This window comes from Zingiber officinale, chromosome 3B (genome assembly GCF_018446385.1).
Source record: "Zingiber officinale cultivar Zhangliang chromosome 3B, Zo_v1.1, whole genome shotgun sequence".
NCBI lineage: Eukaryota > Viridiplantae > Streptophyta > Magnoliopsida > Zingiberales > Zingiberaceae > Zingiber > Zingiber officinale.
The window spans coordinates 86,472,512-86,492,728 of NC_055991.1; the positions used below are offsets into that span (position 1 = coordinate 86,472,512).

The 20,217-nt window shown below is 36.9% G+C and overlaps 2 protein-coding genes across 5 annotated transcripts; both read right to left on the reverse strand.

The window, feature by feature from the left end:
- Positions 1–472: 472 nt before the first annotated feature.
- LOC122056722 lies at positions 473–18,325 on the reverse strand. 4 transcript variants are annotated; one of them, XR_006133362.1, is made up of 7 exons: positions 18,165–18,325; positions 17,490–17,590; positions 2,025–2,554; positions 1,763–1,939; positions 991–1,059; positions 735–904; positions 476–614 (listed from the first exon to the last, which is right to left on the reverse strand). XR_006133362.1 is itself a non-coding variant. In XM_042618809.1 (6 exons), the coding sequence occupies exons 1-6, from the start codon at positions 18,237–18,239 to the stop codon at positions 851–853; spliced, it is 1,002 nt and encodes a 333-aa protein (XP_042474743.1). In that variant the 5' UTR covers positions 18,240–18,325; the 3' UTR covers positions 473–850. The 4 variants fall into 4 exon arrangements, 2 of the variants coding, with proteins under 2 accessions (XP_042474743.1, XP_042474742.1); XR_006133364.1 differs by having other exon boundaries at positions 477–614; positions 995–1,059; XM_042618809.1 differs by having other exon boundaries at positions 473–904; positions 995–1,059.
- On the reverse strand, positions 12,971–14,731 carry LOC122056723. Its single transcript, XM_042618810.1, has 2 exons — positions 13,742–14,731; positions 12,971–13,663 (listed from the first exon to the last, which is right to left on the reverse strand). Exons 1-2 carry the CDS (start codon positions 13,805–13,807, stop codon positions 13,328–13,330), a joined length of 402 nt encoding a protein of 133 aa, XP_042474744.1. The 5' UTR covers positions 13,808–14,731; the 3' UTR covers positions 12,971–13,327.
- Positions 18,326–20,217: the final 1,892 nt, after the last annotated feature.

The window sequence follows — 20,217 nt, forward strand, 5'->3', positions numbered from 1 at the left end:
ATTATAATTTATGAGTTTTATGGCAGATTTTAAAAAATAAAAATTATACTAAATTTAATATATATATATATATATATATATATATATATATATATATATATATATATATATACTCTAATTTTAAATTATCCTATTTTAAATTTATATTAATTTTACATCATTTCATACAAATTAATTAGGAATGATAATTTTATCCTAATTTGATAGAAAATTTGAATCCAAATATCCGACTAAATAATATATATATATATATATATATTAAAGAAAAATACTCATTTAATATTTTAAAATAGAACATAAATTATCCATTTGCTTGTTCAATAATAATAATAATAATAATAATAATAAAAAAGAAGTAAGATGGAGATGATTAAAAAAGTAAAATTAAACAAATATAAATATTTTTGGATAGTAATAAGATTGTGCAGGCCAAATCATACAAAATTCTATATTACTACACAACAAATATGAGATTCTTATATTATTATTCTCATTAAAAGCAAGTCACATGATAACAATGTTATCATTGCACCAACGCCAAGACTCCCCCTTCTTATATTACTCTCATTAATGACACCAATTTAGTGATAGTCAAACTCCGTGAAGAAACATTTCTAGCAAGAAAAGATTTCATTTCATTTTTTGGAACTGATTGAAAGCAAATTGTCAAGGAGAAGATAATATGAGGAAGGTTGCTAATGAACTACTAGTTATAAAGGGGAATAACAGCTAACCATGACAAGCTGTTCGACTTCTTTCCGACTGGAGAACAAGCTAACGCAAACTTCTCCATACTGCAGATTGTGATAGTAGTTACCTTCACTTTATTGTTGCTTGCCCAAAAATGTATTTAAGTTGAAAGTTCTGTCAAAAAGCTTTGCTCCTGGACTGCTCGCTGAGGTATCTGCACCAAAGCAATAGAGTTCAGATACTAGTAGCACGAGAACCGATGGCGATAAGGCAAAAGACTGAGGACAGTCACAAGATCACTTTCATTCTGAGTGCCGCTTGATGTTTTTGGTTCATGTTCACCAGCTGCTTCCTCCTTCCCCTCATTTTCTACAGTTTCAAGGAAACCAGATCAAAAAGAGCATGTCAACCAAAGGAAAAAGTTGAAATCACAAATAAGACACATTGCTTTAATGCACTGTCTAGTAAAACAAACGGTGAAATGCCAAAATTTGTTCTGAGTTGATCTCAAATATTTCGTCATTGCAGATGAACTTAGGAATTTTTGTTATGCAAACTGAAAAATCAACAAGTTACTTGTTCTAAAGACCACTAACAATTATCCAATTTTATGTATCGAAGTTGTTTCCCAATTTTCATATGAATTCTCTAACCTCAACATAAAACAATTTATAGAAAGCATGACAAGTCAATGTATCAAGTAATCCCATCCATATGCCAAAAATGTCAATGAATGAATTAGATTTCAAGAGAAACAACAGTATATATGCTGACCATTTGTTGTTAAAGGGAAAGATAATGTACAGAATTTTAGTTTTATAGACACCTGCAAAATTGTTCCAACCATATAGGTTTGCAACTATGTTACAAAGCATATTAAGTGCAGATGAATAGGATGAATATCAAGTAGAGTCAAATTTTCCATTAATTTTATATTCACAACAAGAGCAACTACTACAAAGTAAGATCAAATAACTATAATTTACTTTCTTAAAATTTCACAACTTGAGAAGTGTAGAAACAGAACAATTTATTTTAGCATAAAGGAAGGACCAAATATCTGTCTACTTACCTTCACACACAGCAGAAACAAGTGAACTTTTGGATTTCACTGAACTTAATACTTTTTCAGCGGCCTTCATTCCTATTTTGGTCAAGTTGTCATCTGTGACATTGATTTTCTTGGACGCATCTACAGTGCATGATGGGCAACTAGAACACAAACCACTTTGACCATAGCCCTGTCCATCTGGTCATAGGCAGGAATAATAACACAAGGAAACAGAAATGGATTTGACAAGACAAGAATCTGCAAACAAAGAACAACTTATCACCTGAAAAATGATGTGGTGCCAGAGCAAGGCAGCCTTGGGAACAAGAATCAGAGAGTCCTGGTGAAGGGCAACATGTGACACAAGCTGTGGGAATTACTGGAACAGTGACACCATGGCAAGAGCGCCAGGAACATGGATGCTGTGAGTAATTTTCAGTTGCATGGTTTGATAGAACTTTCTCTGTTTGATATTCACCAGATTGAGCTGGATTTTGTGGATTCCAATAATTTGCATGCTGGAGCTGCTGGAGAACTTGTAGTCTCTTCTCCTCAAGCTCATAATACTGATTAAGGAGATTATTATACTCAATATTTCTCTGATCATTGCCATAAGTCCCATAACTAGTTTGTGTGTCAGCAACAGGGATCTTGGAGCAATGCGGGTTCAGTTCTGGGGTGCATATATTAGCACATAAACTTTCTTTTTGAGATTGAAGAACTTCATTGGTAGCTACATCCTGGTGGTAAGGCATACATGTATTTGCTACATCATTGATCAAATTCTCTTGATCATCATTATGCTCTCCTTCCCTTCAAACGGAGAACAAAATGAAAGCACAGTTAGAAAGACCTACAAAGATCTCTTTATAAGAAGAAAAACATCTATGTGGCTGTTTGCACGCACATAAAAGGTGATATTCAACTAACATTTTTTCCAACAAGAAAAGTCCTCATCATACAACTTCTATGTAATACAAGCAAATGGTATTACATAAACTTAGTAACAGGAATAAATTTTGTTACATTACTTTATGCAACACATAAAACTGCTAAAAGAAATCATCTACAACATTTGGTACCAGCTTCAGGGCTCTCACAGCAAGATTAATATGTAATTTGAAAAATATAGGCTAGGAGCTATTTACCATAAGGGCGGTCAAAGAGGAAGAGGGCCTTTAGTGGGACAAGTCCCAGTTCTTTAATGGGACACCTCAAGCCCACCAGGTGCATTGAAGTCTGGCATTGTCAATAGCCCACAGCAGGCTCAAGACTATAGTTGCTGTCTCATAATAACAATGACAACTCCAACAGATTCCTGGGCAGAAACCTGAAAGATATTAGCGAGTCGAAGATCACCCTAATGCCTTCATAGATCTTGCAAGCCGAGTGAATGAGGTAGAGTCATTCAGATGGATAACGCAGACCTACATTGGTACTATCAATGCATCTTGGGAACTCACCAGCTGTGAAGCCCTCCAATATCCACACCATTCATCTACCTCCTTTGTACCAATGCTGGATATTGACACTTGAACACTGACACACAATATCTCTATTAATAAACATGTAAACATTTTCAAAACTAATCATATCAAACACTAGAATTACACCTATGTCAGATACTTGTACCTAAGTCCGAGTAACGTAGGAAAAGCCTATCTTGACCAACCCACCAATACCCCAGTCTCCCTGTCCCCTCTAAAAAAAGGTAGATTCTAAGTGATTTAGAAGGCATGCTTGCTAAGGATGAGAAATCAAAGGACTATCATCCAGAAAACAGATAGAACCCAATATCTACTATCATATAGAGAAACAGATAGAACACCAAGATGTTGAAGACTTTTATCACAGTAAACTATGCTGAGAAATGATGTAGGCAATGAGATCATTCAAAGTAAACTTTTGTCTTTTGAGTAATCATGGGACCCAATATAGCACTATTCATGACAAGGAGCAAATTTTGGTGTATAAAACATGTTTACCATAAAGATTGAGGGACAGCCTATCCAAGTAAAGTTTCGTTTACAACCTCCAACTTGCATGATTGACTCCATCAACCTTGAAGACCACTTCAGCAACCATGGGTTCTAAATAGTCTTTGCATGGCTTGATGTCCTCAGGAATCATACCTAGTCCACTAGTGGTGCAATAGAAATAGGTTCTTTTAAATAAGACAGTATACCCAAAAAACTGGTTGAGGCATCTTATTTCTATTCCTACTTTAACTATCTGAAACAAACTTTAGCCTACTTTTGACAAGTCTTTACTTGAACAGGCTATTGTAAGGCCTACAAAAGAGGTAATCTCTCACTGTTTTCATCATTAAATCGATGAAACAATTTTCTACTCGGAGATTTTCTCTTCTCTCTCACAAGATAGCATATTGGAGGCATGAAACTTCATTAGATTGTAGATTGAGGCCTATGTTCAATCTTGGGTGCTACAAAAAGAGGCCTTTTAAGGTGAGGAAGTGATGCCACTGAAAAACTTGTTTCCTGAGAGACATGATTGTTAGGGTCGAAAAGTAGCTAGAGGGGGTGGGTGAATAGCTCGTCGCAATCTCGTGCTCGTTGTTGCTTGCTTCTTGTGATGATGTGCAGCGGAAAATACAAGAACCAAACACAAACAACGCTAACTCTAGGAATTTACTTGGAATCCCCCTCGAGAAGAGGTGACTAGTCCAAGGATCTACACACTCACGCACCCTCCACTATGAAAACACTCGTTTACGATAACTACCGAAGGCGGAGAAGCCTTACAAACTCACAATACAACAATAAGAAAGAAAGAAGCAAAATATGAATAAATCTTACAAGATTTTATACAATGAAACCCTAGTTTCTTCTTCTTCTTCTTGTAACTCGCCTCTTGACTTGGACGTGCCTCCAAGAACCTTCAAGAACTGGCGGTGAGGATGAAAGAATCGATGTGGAGGTTTTCTGTGATCGCCTGTGGAGAAGAATGGAAGAGATGTCGAAGAAAACGCTCGCCAACGTCTATATTTGCACCAACGGTCGAATCCTAATCGATTGGATTGCTCCCAATTGATTGGGGAGGCTTTGGATCGATCGACCGATCGATCCAGAGTGCCTCTGTGCTATCTGGAATCGCCCTGAATCGATTGCCCGATCGATTCAAGGCTTCTCGAGTGATTTCCAGCGCTCCAATCGATCGGCCGATCGATTGGAGGTTTCAATCGATCAACTGATCGATTCAGAAGCGTATTGTTCGCTCAAAAACTCTCCCAATCGATTGACCGATCGATTGGGAAAGTTTCGATCGATTACTCAATCAATCCACAGCTTTTCTGCATAAAATCGCGTCGCCCAATCGATTGGGAAGCAGAAATTTGTGTAGAGCTTGAAATTAGCTTCGTTTCGCATCCAAGATCACCTCATTCTGATATCCGAGTCAAAAGTTATGGTCTTCGGAAGTTTACTACGTCCGAACTTCCTAGTTCCATGCCAAAGCCCTATTGGACTTACGACCGCTAAGAGTTCGGTCAACTTTTGACTCATCTGGACTTTCTCTTTGTGTCAAGTGTCCGGTCCTCCGTTACCCACTTGGACTTCCTTCCACCAGATGTTCGATCAACCTTGATCCATCTGGATTTCCTGTGCCTGGCTCCACTCACCAGGACTTCCCTTCTGCCTAGCTTCACTCACTAGGTCTTTCACCTGGCTTCACTCATCAGGATTTCCCATACTGTCTAGCTTCACTCACTAGGTCTTTCACCTGGCTTCACTCACCAGGATTTTCAACTGCCCGGTTTCACTCACTGGGACTTTCCTTCTGCCTAGCTTCACCCACTAGGACTTTCACCTGGCTTCACTCACCAGGGTTTCCATACTGCCTAGCTTCACTCACTAGGTCTTTCACCTGGCTTTACTCACCAGGATTTTCCAATCAAGTATCCAGTCAACCTTGCCCTACTTGACTCTCCTTCACAATCTCCCCACATGAACAATCGCACCTGCAATCTCCATGTGTTGTCTACATGTATTGTCAAACATCGAAACCCAAACATCAAGACTCAAGCTTGACCCAATTCAAGCTCGACCCAATTCAAGCTCAGTCAAACAGGTCAACCTTGACCTAGGGAATATTGCACCAACAATCTTCCCCTTTTTGATGTTTGACAATACCTCTTTTAAGTTAGACTAATCTCATAGCTTCAACTTCCTTCATGCCAATATGAATGAAGATTCCCTTCATTCTCCTCCTTTTCTAGAGGGCAAACTCCCTCTTAGATAATGAAGGTCTAACTTAAACCCTACATTCTCCCCCTATTGGCATACATCAAAAACTCTCCCCCTGAAGAGTTACCCAACGTTGTTTACAATTTCACTCGTTGTTCACAACACAATAATTCATTATTCTTAACGCTCAACCTTGAGCATATACCACCTGGTATATTCACACACGATTCAAATGAAGGTTCCATACCCTTCATTGTCATCAAATGCTCATCCATGAGCATACACCACTTGAATAATGAAGATATCCACTCTCCATTATATTCAAATGCCCAACCTTAAGCATTTTGCTAAAGAAGGTTAACCACCTTCCAAAGTGTATGAAAGATAGATTTTCATGTCCTTAAAGAGTAACTCCCCCTAAAGACAAGCACGTAACTTCTGTCATTGCACCAACAATGACTTGGAATCTCTAAATCTTTAGGAAACCCAAATTTAGAAGTTTTGAGGTTCAAAAATTCAATATTGAAACCAAACTTCAACCTAAACCTCTACTTAGTCTTCCTTGACCAATCCATCCTTGTTTTCATCATGAAAACTCCCCCTAAATGTATACAAATGTGTTTTGAGAGGTTAGGAATTATTTTATAGACTAAAGGTGGTTCAAAATACTGAAATCAAGCTTTCCCAGCCAAAATCAGCATTCCCAATCGATTTGAGTTGGGTCCCAATCGATTAAACCTGCTTGAATCGATCCACTGATCGATTCAGCTAGTGTGGATCGATCGGTGGATCGATCCAGTGAGCTTCTGTTCGCGAGAAGCTCACTCTCAATCGATCGCCCGATCGATTGAGACCCTTCAATCGATCGGGTGATCGATTGAAGGTCTGAAGTTGCTAAAATTTCATTTCAGTCAACTTCAGAAACCCTTAGAAAATTTTACAAAATTCCAAAAATCATGAAAATCATTGTAGACATTGTTTAGGGTATATAGTATCAAGGAAAAATAGTTTTCTATGAAAATACTTTCTATTTTCCAAGATTGACACAAACTTGAAAACTTATAAAAACTTTAGTGTTTTCTTCAAGTTTGTGCCTAACTTTTCAATGATGATTACTATCAAAAGATAGTCTTCATTAAGGTTTTCCAAAAGTATTTTAAAATAATTTTCAAAATCAATATCCAACCATGTTTTTTGGGCTCAATGCACATGACTTGTACATTAGCTTTCCCAATGATTGGAAAACACATAACTATGTGTTTTGACGAACCTAAAACTCAAAGGAATGCATTAAATCAACATCTTGAGTTTTGTTCATCATCCTAACATCTCACTTGTATTTAATGTGTACGAAACCACATACAAGTCACCTTATAGTTCTTTAGTGAGATGTAAAATTTTGGTTTTGCCCTAATCTAGGGATCATGCATATCTACCTAGGCATTTTGAGATTATGACCATCCACCAAGGATGTTACTTGTTAGTAATGTCATTTGTCCTTAATTTTAAGGAATTAAACATAATGCATGATATGTTATGGCATACATCAAAAAGAAATAATTTTCAAAAGAAAATTTCCTATAACTACATGATGTATGTATGATATGACATGGTATTTTTGTATTTTTCATAATAAGGCATGAATGCAAAAATAAATATGATGTCATGACATATGATGGGCAAACAAAGCATGACAAATTAACATAAATAAAATACCTAGATTATCTATCTAAGTATCCTTAACCTTAACTAACTTAAAAATTTAAACTCTAGATTGCCCACTATTTTCCAATTTTGACATTTCTTTTGCTTATCCTAATTTGTGCCAATTTAAATTAAGCATAATTCTCAAATTTTGGCACAATTTACTCTTCCAAGAGTAACCACTTTAGGTTAAGGGTTAAATTTTCCTTTAACTTCCCAATAAAATGTTAAAATCCCAACTTGGCATTTTTTTGACTCATATTTTGTTGTGCCATTGAAGATACATCAAACTTCTCAACTCATGGCACATATTACTCCAATTAAGAGTACATTTCAAATCCATTTCATTTTCAAAGGTTAATAATAACCTTGAAAATGCTCTTAGAGTGTCAACTTCATCAAAGTTGGGTTAAGTACCCTTCTAATCGGAGTTGACACTCTCTAACCCTTCTAAGGGGTAGAGAAAATGCTCCTAGAAACCCAAAACCTATTGGAGCTCCTTGGATGCTCTAGGTACTCACTAGGGATAACTTCCCTAGATACCTTCCTAGTGACCTTTTTAGGCTTCTTAGAGTCCTTGGTCATCTTTTCTAAGTCAACTCTAGGGATTTCTTCCCTTGTGACCTTCTTTGTGACTTTCTTAGACTTCTTAGAAGTCTTAGTCACATTTTTTGTTGCAAAAATAATTCTAGGGATAACTTCCCTAGTATCTTTGACTTGACCACTAGGCCTAGAATTAGTTCCATAGTTATATGGAACCCTATGATAAGAAGATTTTTGGTTTGTATCTCAAACCTCTATGACCCTTGGATGACCTTTGTTGTCCTAAATCTAGGTTTTGACTCCTTGACCCTTGTGTATCATTTGTGATTTTTCTAATAGTCCTTTCCAATTTATCAAGTCTTGACTTTAAGACTTGATTTTCTCTCCATAACTCCTCAACCTTAGATTTTTCATTTACACTTTGATTTTTCCTTTTCTTAGGTAAATATCTAAAATCCTTAGGGTTATTTTCTAATTGGTTATCTACCTTCTTAGCCTTAGGTTTGGTAGTTTTAGCATGAAGAGTCACATGATTTTCATTAATTTTATCATGCTTCTTATTTTTATGATAAATAACATTAAAATGATATAAATTAGAACTAGCATGCTTTTTACCATTATTTAAAGGGGTAGACTCAATAAATGATACCTTTCGTTTTACCTTGGGCGCTCCCCCTTGACTCATGCTTCCTCCCTTAGGCTTGACCGCCTTCTTCCCTTTGGGACATTGACTCCGATAGTGTCCCTTTTGATTACACAAAAAGCACACAATGTGTTCCTTGTTCTTCTTTGTTGTGGGGGCGATCTCCTTAGACTTCTCCTTGCCCTTTAGTGTCACTTGGCCCTTCTTCTTTACCAAGTTAGGGCACTTTTGTAGTGCCCGTGTTCCCTACACTCAAAACATATGATATGATTTTTATTTTTAATTGAAATACTTATACCTTCACATGTAGGGATGACACTTGCTCCTCCTTTTGATGTTTCTTGATTTTTGGAGGATGCATTGTCTTCTTCTCCATTTGACCCGGATGTAGAAGCTTCTCCTTCTTGATCCGATGTCAACAAGGGTCGCTCCCCCTCAATTCTAGAGGTGGAGACTTCTTCATCTTCCTCTTGTACATGGAACAAACAGTATGCTCCCTCTTTGTCCTTTTCATTGTATTCCTTTGAAGATGAAGCTTCTTGGACCTCTTCTTCGGAAGTTGAGCATCTCTCAATTTCGGAATCCTCTTCCTTTTGATCTTGCTCCATTGAGTCGCCTTCTTTGGATTTTTCTTGGATTGGTACAGTGGAGGGTTTTTCATGAAGCTTGGCCAACTTGCTCCATAGCTCTTTGGAATCCTCAAATTCTCCAATTTGAGCCAATATATTGCTTGGCAACAAATTGACCAAAAACTTGGTCACTTTATCATTTGCCTCGTTCCTTTGAATTTGCTCTTGACTCCATTTGCTCTTCTTGAGGATCTTGCCCTTTGAACTTGTTGGAACTTTGAAGTCTTCCATTAGAGCAAACCATTGCTCTATCTCCATCATAAGAAAATTTTCAATTCTTGATTTCCAAGAATCGAAACTCGTGGATACATATGGTGGAGGCACCCTTGTATCAAATCCGAGTCCATCTCGGAATTCCATCTTGAGGTTGAGCCTTTTGATGAAGTCTTCGACTTGTAGAATTGCTCCAACTTCTTCACCCTATAGCTTTTTGCCCCTTCCGGCGATGATTCCGGTGAAGAGCAACCTTGCTCTGATACCACTTGTTAGGGTCGAAAAGTAGCTAGAGGGGAGGGGGGGTGAATAGCTCGTCGTGATCTCGTGCTCGTCGTTGCTTGCTTCTTGTGATGATGTGCAGCGGAAAATACAAGAACCAAACACAAACAATGCTAACTCTAGGAATTTACTTGGTATCCACCTCAAGAAGAGGTGACTAGTCCAAAGATCCACACACTCACGCATCCTCCACTATGAAAATACTCGTTTACGGTAACTACCGAAGGCGGAGAAGCCTTACAAGCTCACAATACAACAATAAGAAAGAAGGAAGCAAAATATGAATAAATCTTACAAGATTTTATACAATGAAACCCTAGTTTCTTCTTCTTCTTCTTGTAACTCGCCTCTTGACTTGGACGTGCCTCCAAGAACCTTCAAGAACTGGCGGTGAGGATGAAAGAATCGCTGTGGAGGCTTTCTGTGATCGCCTGTGGAGAAGAATGGAAGAGATGTAGAAGAAAACGCTCGCCAACGTCTATATTTGCACCAACGGTCGAATCCTAATCGATTGGATTGCTCCCAATTGATTGGGGAGGCTTTGGATCGATCGACCGATCGATCCAGAGTGCCTCTGTGCTCTCTGGAATCGCCCTGAATCGATTGCCCGATCGATTCAAGGCTTCTCGAGCGATTTCCAGCGCTCCAATCGATCGGCCGATCGATTGGAGGTTTCAATCGATCAACTGATCGATTCAAAAGCGTATTGTTCGCTCAAAAACTCTCCCAATCGATTGACCGATCGATTGGGGAAGTTTTGATCGATTACTCAATCGATCCATAGCTTTTCTCCACAAAATCGCGTCGCCCAATCGATTGAACCCTCCAATCGATTGAACCCCCCAATCGATTGGCCAATCGATTGGGAAGCAGAAATCTATGTAGAGCTTGAAATTAGCTTCGTTTCGCATCCGAGATCACCTCATTCTGATATCCGAGTCAAAAGTTATGGTTTTCGGAAGTTTACTACGTCCGAACTTCCTAGTTCCATGCCAACTCCCTATTGGACTTACGACGGCTAAGAGTTCAATCAACTTTTGACTCATCTGGACTTTCTCTTTGTGCCAAGTGTCCGGTCCTCCGTTACCCACTTGGACTTCCTTCCAGCAGATGTCCGATCAATCTTGATCCATCTGGATTTCCTGTGCCTGGCTCCACTCACCAGGACTTCTCTTCTCCCTAGCTTCACTCACTAGGTCTTTCACTTGGCTTCACTCACCAGGATTTCCCATACTGCCTAGCTTCACTCACTAGGTCTTTCACCTGGCTTCACTCACCGGGACTTTCCTTCTGCCTAGCTTCACTCACTAGGATTTTCACCTGGCTTCACTCACCAGGGTTTCCATACTGCCTAGCTTCACTCACTAGGTCTTTCACCTGGCTTCACTCACCAGGATTTTCCAGTCAACCTTGACCTACTTGACTCTCCTTCACAATCTCCCCACATGAACAATCGCACCTGCAATCTCCATGTGTTGTCTACATGTATTGTCAAATATCGAAACCCAAACATCAAGACTCAAGCTCGACCCAATTCAAGCTCAATCAAACAGGTCAACCTTGACCTAGGGAATATTGCACCAACATTGATTTCTGAGAAACATTAGCGACGAGCAACACAAGCTTAGTAGAGCTGATCAATCCTAGCAACTGGACCGACTAGTCATCCGACCCAAGAATGGACAACATCAGTCAACAACTCCTCCAAGGTTGATATTTCTTCGCGAGTAATAGGCATCCAACCCAAGAAATGGGTTGAATCCCTAGTTGTGGAAATAACCATTTGCTACCAGCAAACAAAGGAACACATATTCAAAAGGGAACCTATGAATCTAGTTTATCTCCTCATTGGGAAGGAGATGGGGGCAGAATTCCAACTTGGGAAGGCAATGGGAAAAACCCTAAAAATATATGGCATTGGAGATATCCCCCAAGGAAGATAAATAGATAATAGTCACAAACTTAGCAATTAAATTGTTTCTTTTTTCCATCTCTTAATACTTGATTTAGGTGTCAAAGTAGGATTTCATCAAACTTGTTAACAACATACCATCACTCGATTTTGCAACTACCATCCTAGACCTAAGGCAAATTCCCTGATAGTATAAGGGCAAGGGCCAATCATCCATAGAGGCTCAGCCAAATGAGGCCCTAAATTTTCCCTTCTATATTCAAAATTTAATTAAAAGTCTTTCAAATAGAATCATTAAACCATGGTTTAAAGTGCCGAGCCGAGACGGTCGAAACGGGTGAAACATCTCGTTCTGCCCGACAACCGGCACCGGCACGACCAAGCACCGAACCCACAACAGTTGCGACATGTTGCGTGACCTCGTGGCCGTAGCAGAGGTGTTGCTCGACCCTGCAACAGCAACGGAGAGGTCGCATAACCCTTCTGATGTCGTTGCGGAGGCGTCACGCGACTCTGAGGCCGCTGCATAGGGGTCACACTACCACCGCAGTCACACCGGAGGAGTCACGTGTCCTCACGGCCATGGCTGAGGGATCGCGCAACCCCACGACAGCGCCGAAGTCGAGCCAGCGCGCAAGTGGTGTCGAATTTTGGATTTTTTTAATTAAACTTAGGTTAATTATTTTAAATAACTCGATGGAGATAAAGAGGCTTTATTAAACTCTAATAAAATTATCTAATTAATTTTATATTACATTTATTTTAATTTAAAAATTATAATAAAATATTTATTTATTTATTTATCTATTTTCATATCTTTTCCTTTTTTAAAAAATTATTTTTTATATTGTTTATTTTGTTTATTTTTTAAATATTTATGTTAAATATTTTATTTTTTAATTAATATATTTTATATTTAAAAAATACTGAAACTATATCGACATGGCATGATACGGTACCGAAACTGCGGCACGGGTCGAAATTTTAAACCTTGCATTAAACTAAGATCTTAATTAAGGTATTATAAGTAATTGGGACAAGTATGATCCTTGATAGTATTACCAGCATAGTTATCAAAAGCGCGAGGCGCAAAAAAGCGCTCAAGGGTCTTGGGGCTTAAAGCGCAAAGCGCAAGGCGAAGCGCGGGCTTTACGGAATAAAAGCGTAATAAACAATAGGACTATTATATTTATTAAAAATCTTTCAAAATGTCTTTGAAATCCAAATAACCATAAACAAATATTCTTTGATGAAGTTGTAGATAATTGAAAATCATAAGTCTTTGAAAATATAATAGAGGAAATATCAAATATCAAAATAATCATCTTCTTCATCTTCATTGTCCAAATCTACGTCATCAGCTCCATCGCTTGATTTGTATCCATCAGTATCCTCTTCTTCAGTTTTATCATCCAGATTAATTTCTTCTTCATTAACAAGACTAGTTTGAGCTGAAGATTATTTTCTTTTTGCTGATGCAAATAACGATGCCCCTTTTGAAGAAGATGCATTTCGAGATCGAAAGCCATATGCACTTTCACCAACCCTAGATGCTCGTGCTACATAACTCCAACACAAATCTTCACCTTCGTAGACAAAATCATTATCATTGTCTTTATCACTGTCATCCAATTTACCCAACAACCATTCATTACTATCATCTATCTCTGACAAAGTAATAGGATCAATTTTTTCTCGCATGTCATATTTTTTCCTCAAAGCTCTATTGTACTTGATATATACCAAATCATTCAATCGTTGTTGAGACAACCTATTTCTTTTCTTAGAATGTATCTACAAAACAAAATTAAAAAGTAAAAGGTTAAGTTCATAATATAAATTTTAATATGTATTAAAAAAACTCCAACTTACATGTTCAAAAACACTCCAATTACGTTCACAGCCTGAAGAAGAGCATGTGAGGTTTAAAATCTTCATTGCAAATGTTTTTAATTCAGGCGTTGATGCACCATAAGAAGACCACCAATCAGCTTAAAATACAAAAATATATAAATTATAAGATTAACTTTATTACCATCCAATATTAATATTGCAAAATCTATTATTTATAAATTTACTTGGTGATTTTAAAGTTCTTTGTCGGATAGCCATTGGCAAACCAAAAAGTCCTTCTGCTTTCTTGTATTTTTCCAATTGATTCGTGATCTTATCTTGTAAATCCTCACCTCTCACTAATCTGGATATGCACTTGTACAAACCCTCCATCACTTCTGTATCATTTTCTATGTCAGAGTTTGAGTAAAAACACTCTGGATTCAAGAAATATCCAGCTGCGTGCAAAGGTCGATGGAGTTGAATGTTCCATCTTTTGTCAATGAGTTCAAAAATGTTACGATATTTCTCTTCATTATTGTTAAATGATGCAGCGATAGCTTCTTTGGCCTTGTCCATTGACTCATAGATATAACCCATAGGAGACCTTTTTTCACCGTCTACCAGTCGTAATACTTTCACCAATAGACCACCAACCTTTAATGCAAAAATCATATTTTTCCAAAAAGAATGCATCAATATCACTTCTGCTACACGTTTTCCTGCAGTCTCCTTAGAAAATCGACTATTTGTCCACTTTTCAGATGTAAACATCTTTCTCAGATTTGCTTGTTGTACATGAAACCGCTTTAAAGTCAAAAAAGCTATTACGAAACGTGTCTTTGCAGTTCTTACCATGTCTCTCTGTCCAGTAAACTCTCTCATCATGCTCAATACTTGTGGCCTGTTGTAAATATAATCATTAACCGTCAACGCTCGTTCATGCAATTTTCTGAGATGAGGAATTTTGAATATATCCTCGAGCAACAAATCTAAACAATGAGCTGCACAAGGAGTCCAGTACAAGTGTGGAAATCGATTTTCCAAAAGACGACCTGAAAAAACAAATAAATTTAGTAAAAAAATATTAAAAATATAATTCAATTATAATTGAAAGTAACAAAAATTTAAAATATTACCTGCACTGACATTGCAGCTTGCATTATCTATTACAATCTGAACCACATTTTTTTCTCCAATGAGATACACAAATTTAGAAAGTAACTCAAACATCTTGTCCGCTGTGTGAGAATAGTCTGAAGCATCAACTGATTCGACAAATACACTTCCTTTGGGACCATTCACCAAAAAATTTATAAGAGTCCTACCCTTTTTATCGGTCCATCCATCTGCCATGATTGTGCACCCAAACTTAGCATGATCTTCTTCATGGGATTTGAGAAGCGAGTTCGTATTTGCCAACTCCTTCTTCAAATACTTAACCCTCACTTCATGATATGATGGAGGTTTCATCCCCGATCCAAATTGTCCAATAGCTTCAATACAAGGCTTAAAAGAATCATATTTTACAGCGTTGAAGGGAATTCCAGCATCATACATCCATCTTGCAAATTTCTCAACTGTAATATCTCTTAACTTCTTTTTATTTTCATCAAATTGTCCTTTATTTTTTGCACGTCTTTGCTTGATAATTTCATCGACATCTTTCATAAAATAAAGGTTAATAAGTCCAGTTTGTTTACACTTTTTACCTTGGACCGTAGGATGGTTGCTTGAATCAGATATTGGTTGTTTTCCTTTCACTTTAGTTTGATGATCATCTTCTTCATGTTCTTCCAAATCATCCAAATTATCAACATCATCAGAATGCGGAATTTCATCCATTTGATTCTTCAAATTACTCTTTTTTTGCATGAACTCTCTAATTTCTTCTTTAACATGCTCGGGACATTTCGAACAAGCTTTTACATTTCTATTGCCCCCAACTAAATGTAGCTTGTGTCGATAAATTCCACCATTTGTTACTTTATCACAGAAAATACAACCGACAACATTTGAATTTTTAGGATCTGAACATGTTGCATAATTCCAAGCAATATCCTTTCGAGTTGATGGAGTTGTTGTACTTGTATTTGACATGATTAAGAATCAATACTGCTGAAAATGAAATCAATAATAATCAATCAATCGATAAAATAAAAAACAGGGGAAACAATTAATTATAGAATATAAATCTGATTTATCATATAATTAAAAAATTTTATTAGATTTTTAAATTTTAAATTTTTTTTTATATATTTAAAATTTTAAATCTAATTAATACAATTTATCAATTTTTTTTATTTTAAATATATTTTTTATGTATTTAAATTTTAATTCTGATTTACTGATTTATTTGAAATTTGAATTAATAATTTTTTTATTTTAAATAAATTTTGTATATATTTAAATCCGATTTATATAAATTAATTAGATTTTTATATTTAAAATATATTTTTTATATATTTAAATCTAATTAATAAAATTTATCAGATTTTTATATTTTAATTTTTTAAATATTTTTTATGTATTTAAATTTTAAAACTGATTTACTGATTTATTTGAATTAATAAATTTTTTAATATATTTTTTATATATTTAAATCTGATTTATATAAATTAATTATTTTTTTTATATTTTAAATATATTTTTTATAAATTTTAAATCTGATTTATATTAATTAATAAACTTTATTAGATTTTTATATTTTAAATATATTTTTTATAATTTTTAAATCTGATTTATATTAAGTAATAAAAATTATTAGATTTTTTTAATTTAAATATAATTTTATATATTTTATTGGAGTAATTTAATTAGGCTTTATAAAACCTATTCGAAATACCCCATTTAACTGAGGAGTTCTTTAATTTAATTAAATGTAAAAAAAAAAAAAAAAGTTGACGCTGCTACAGGGCTCACGCCCGACCGCAACACCGCCGTGGCGGCACCAAAACCGTCGCAGGACACTGCCGGCGACGCCGGAGGCGTCCGACGACGATGTAGGAGTCGTCGGAGGAGTCCGGCGATGCTTCCGGCGCCATCGGAGGCGTCCAGAGCCGCCGGAGGCATCGCGGGTCGCTGTCGCTGTCGCTGGTGTCGCTGGAATTGTCCCGCGGTGCTGGAAGCTTCGCCGGATGCTCCGATGGCGCCGGACGCCGGAGAAGCTTCCCGTGAATGTGCGACAGCAAGATTTCACCGACAAAGTTGGAAAATTTCACAGGAAGAGGCGAAGCAAGGAAAAGACGAAGCTTACCAGGAATCCAGGGACGATCGCGACGTGAGGAAGACGAAGAGGCAACAGCGATTTGAAGTAGATGAACATTAATGAGGTTCTTTAGGGCTTTAAAAACTTATAAATAAAACAAATAAAAAAAACAAAAAAAGGAAAGTAGCGAAAGCTTCGCGACGCGTAGAGAAGCGCCGCGACGCGCAGCGAAGCGCACGCTTCTTGGAAGGCTTGCACTTCCGAGTTCACAGAAGCGTGACGCCTGCGCCTCGCTGCGCCTCGCACTTAAGCGATCGAAACGACCGCTTTTTACCACTATGATTACCAGACTTCCTACAACAAGAATTTGTGGTCAATGTGAGGACATGGAATTTCTCAATAAAAAATAGGAAAGAAAAGTCAATAACAAAATCCAACACATAAATCCACTAATAGGATTGAGTTCTGTTAATAAGTATCAGTGTACAATAACAGCAGAGATATTAATTTTCATATGGAAGAAAATATTTTACGAGCTTTCTTAATGTACCAAAGAAAATTAAAATAAACAACTTTTACCTAGTTGAGCTCACAGAGTGTAAATTCTCACCAAGATTGCTCTCACTCGCATGTTTTTCATCGGCAAAAGAATGGCCAGGACAGCTTTCCTTGTGCATTTCCTAAATGGAATTCAGAAGCAAAGGCACTTGAAATACGAGAAGAAGAAAAAAAAACAGATTTTATTGTACACGTGTTGTTCAATATCATAAGTTCATAAAAGAAGGAAATAAGAAAAAAAGTGTGACAAATGAAAGTTCCAAAACATAACAAGATTAGGCAACAAAGACGTAATCTTGCCACAGGTAGGAGATATATGAAACAGATGTCTCGGCCAATTTAATTATTAGCATCCAGCAACGCAATAAGGAAATTACAAAACAATAGATGGCGATGTTTATGACAAAAAGCATTAGAACGGGAATCAAAGACCTAACTTCTCCTGATAAGATAGCTTCATCTCGCTAACTTAGTTCATCTGACGAGATCTTCTTCTACGCTAACAAGGAAAACCACATATACTACTAGAAAGAACACCTATCGTTTTCTGATCGTTTTCCCATACTCAAAACTCAAGAGGTGCGCACATCAATGCAGAGGCTTCAGAAAACATAAAAATTTGAGAGCCCAAGTTCAACGTGGAGAACACCAATGATCAAAGAAAAAGAAGGCACGGAGAGGGAGAGGAAAGTGGACCTTGTAGGTGGCCATGGCGCGATCGAAAGCATTGATGAGAGCAGAGTCGTTCCAAAGCTCGTGCCCCTTTCCCATCCTCGACTACCTTCGCACTTGGTCCGTCTTCTATCTTCTGCCCGATGGAAATCGAGTTGCTCCACGAGTGGAGGGTTTTAGGGTTCAGAAACCGTCGAACCGACGGTTATTATTATTATTATTATTATTATTATTATTATTATTATTATTATTATTATTTTACTCTTACTTTTAAAATTTTTTATGCATCCACTTAGATATTGGCCGGCGAATAATTTTACAATCCAAGAACTACTAGCCAAGAGTGGCGAAATTTTTTTAACCGGTAACTTATATTATTAGCCAATAATCCCACTTTTTTCCGGTAATGAATGGATCATCCCAAAATTTTTAGGGAGTGTTTGGTTGGAAGAAATGGAAGTGAGGAATGAGAATAGGATTGAAAGTTAGTGTTTGGTTGGGGGTATTGATGATGGGTCCCACGGATTCAAACCCCCAATGGGCCATTACCAAGTAAAATGGGAGGAATGGGAATGGTGGGTCCCACAGATTCAAAACTCCTCATTCCCATTCTTTACTTCAATGAATCACATTCCTATTCTCATTCCCTTCCGCAAATCAAGCGTCCCTTTATTCGACTCCATCTCTCATCTTGTCATCTTTATCATTCCTCTCGGTCGTTCCACATAGACCGAGCTCCTCCTCTAGCTCCTCCCACCATCGTATGACGAATCCACCATCATCAACTCGATCCATTTCAAAGAGGTTTGATGAGCACGACAAAAGAATTTTAATTTAGGGACGAAATTTTAGGATGAAAAATATTCATCCCAAATCTGTAACATAGTTAGCGATAAAAATAGAATTCCTTGCTAATTCGTAACAAAATTGATAACGAAATAAAATTATCACAAAATAACAACAAATAATATTTTGTCATGAATTTAGTTGTCAATCAACGGTCGAAATTTGAAATTCATTGCAAAATTTATAAACTTTATGATGAAAACAAAGTTCGTCGTAAAAGCTTGAGACATGATGTAGCCAACGCTACGACGAAACCTTGGATTCATCATAAATTGGTGATGAATCCACAGATTTGTCGCAGATTAGTGATGTGAAACTGCAAGTGCACGATTTTATCATCAAGTAATAAAAATATCGATCCCATAAAAATTGTTGATTAAACACTAGTTGATTTCGCACGGTGAATTTTCTAAAAATTTAAAAGTTGGTTGAGAGCTAGAAAGAGAGAGAGAGAAAGAGAGAGGGATTAGGAAAGAAAGAATGATTCGGGGAATAATTCTAGGAGTTCAGTTTCATTATGATGCTAATTAATGTCTCTATATATTATTCATTTCCTCACCTCCATGCCTACACTTTGTAGGATTTCTGACTAAGGTTACACACAACCCCACGAAGATTGCATCGAGGAGTTTACTCAAGTTCTAATGTCATTAAGTAAACAAGCAACTCTAGAAAGTTCAGTCAAAGGGTTACCCTAATGATTTACTTCCTAACGATAAATTAATACAACTAAGTAAAAGAAGTAATCTAGAAAGTTCGGTTAAAGGGTTGCCTCATGTCACAGAGCTCCCCGGTTATACCGTTCTAGATTACACAAATCACTTCTTAACCTTAATTTGGAAAAAAAAAACCCCTCTAAACTCTAATTAGATACTCCTTTGTATTGAACTGGTCTTCCTACAAGAGAATCATTCTAGAAAGTCCGTTTAAAGGGTTACTCCCTATCACAGAGCTCCGTTGTCATACATTCTAGTGCTTCTTCTTTATAAGATGGTCAATCCACCACAATCTACATGCATACTCCATAAACACATCACACATTTCGTCAAACATGTACAAGGTACAACACACATGAAGCATAGCATAAACACTTCATTGAACAAGGAAATGACATATACATAGTTCATACATCAATAACATATCATAACTACTTACATCCTAAAAATTGGATTGTTAGAGTATATACTAAAAGCCTAGCTTAGGTAAACATTTATTATTGAAATAAAAGAAT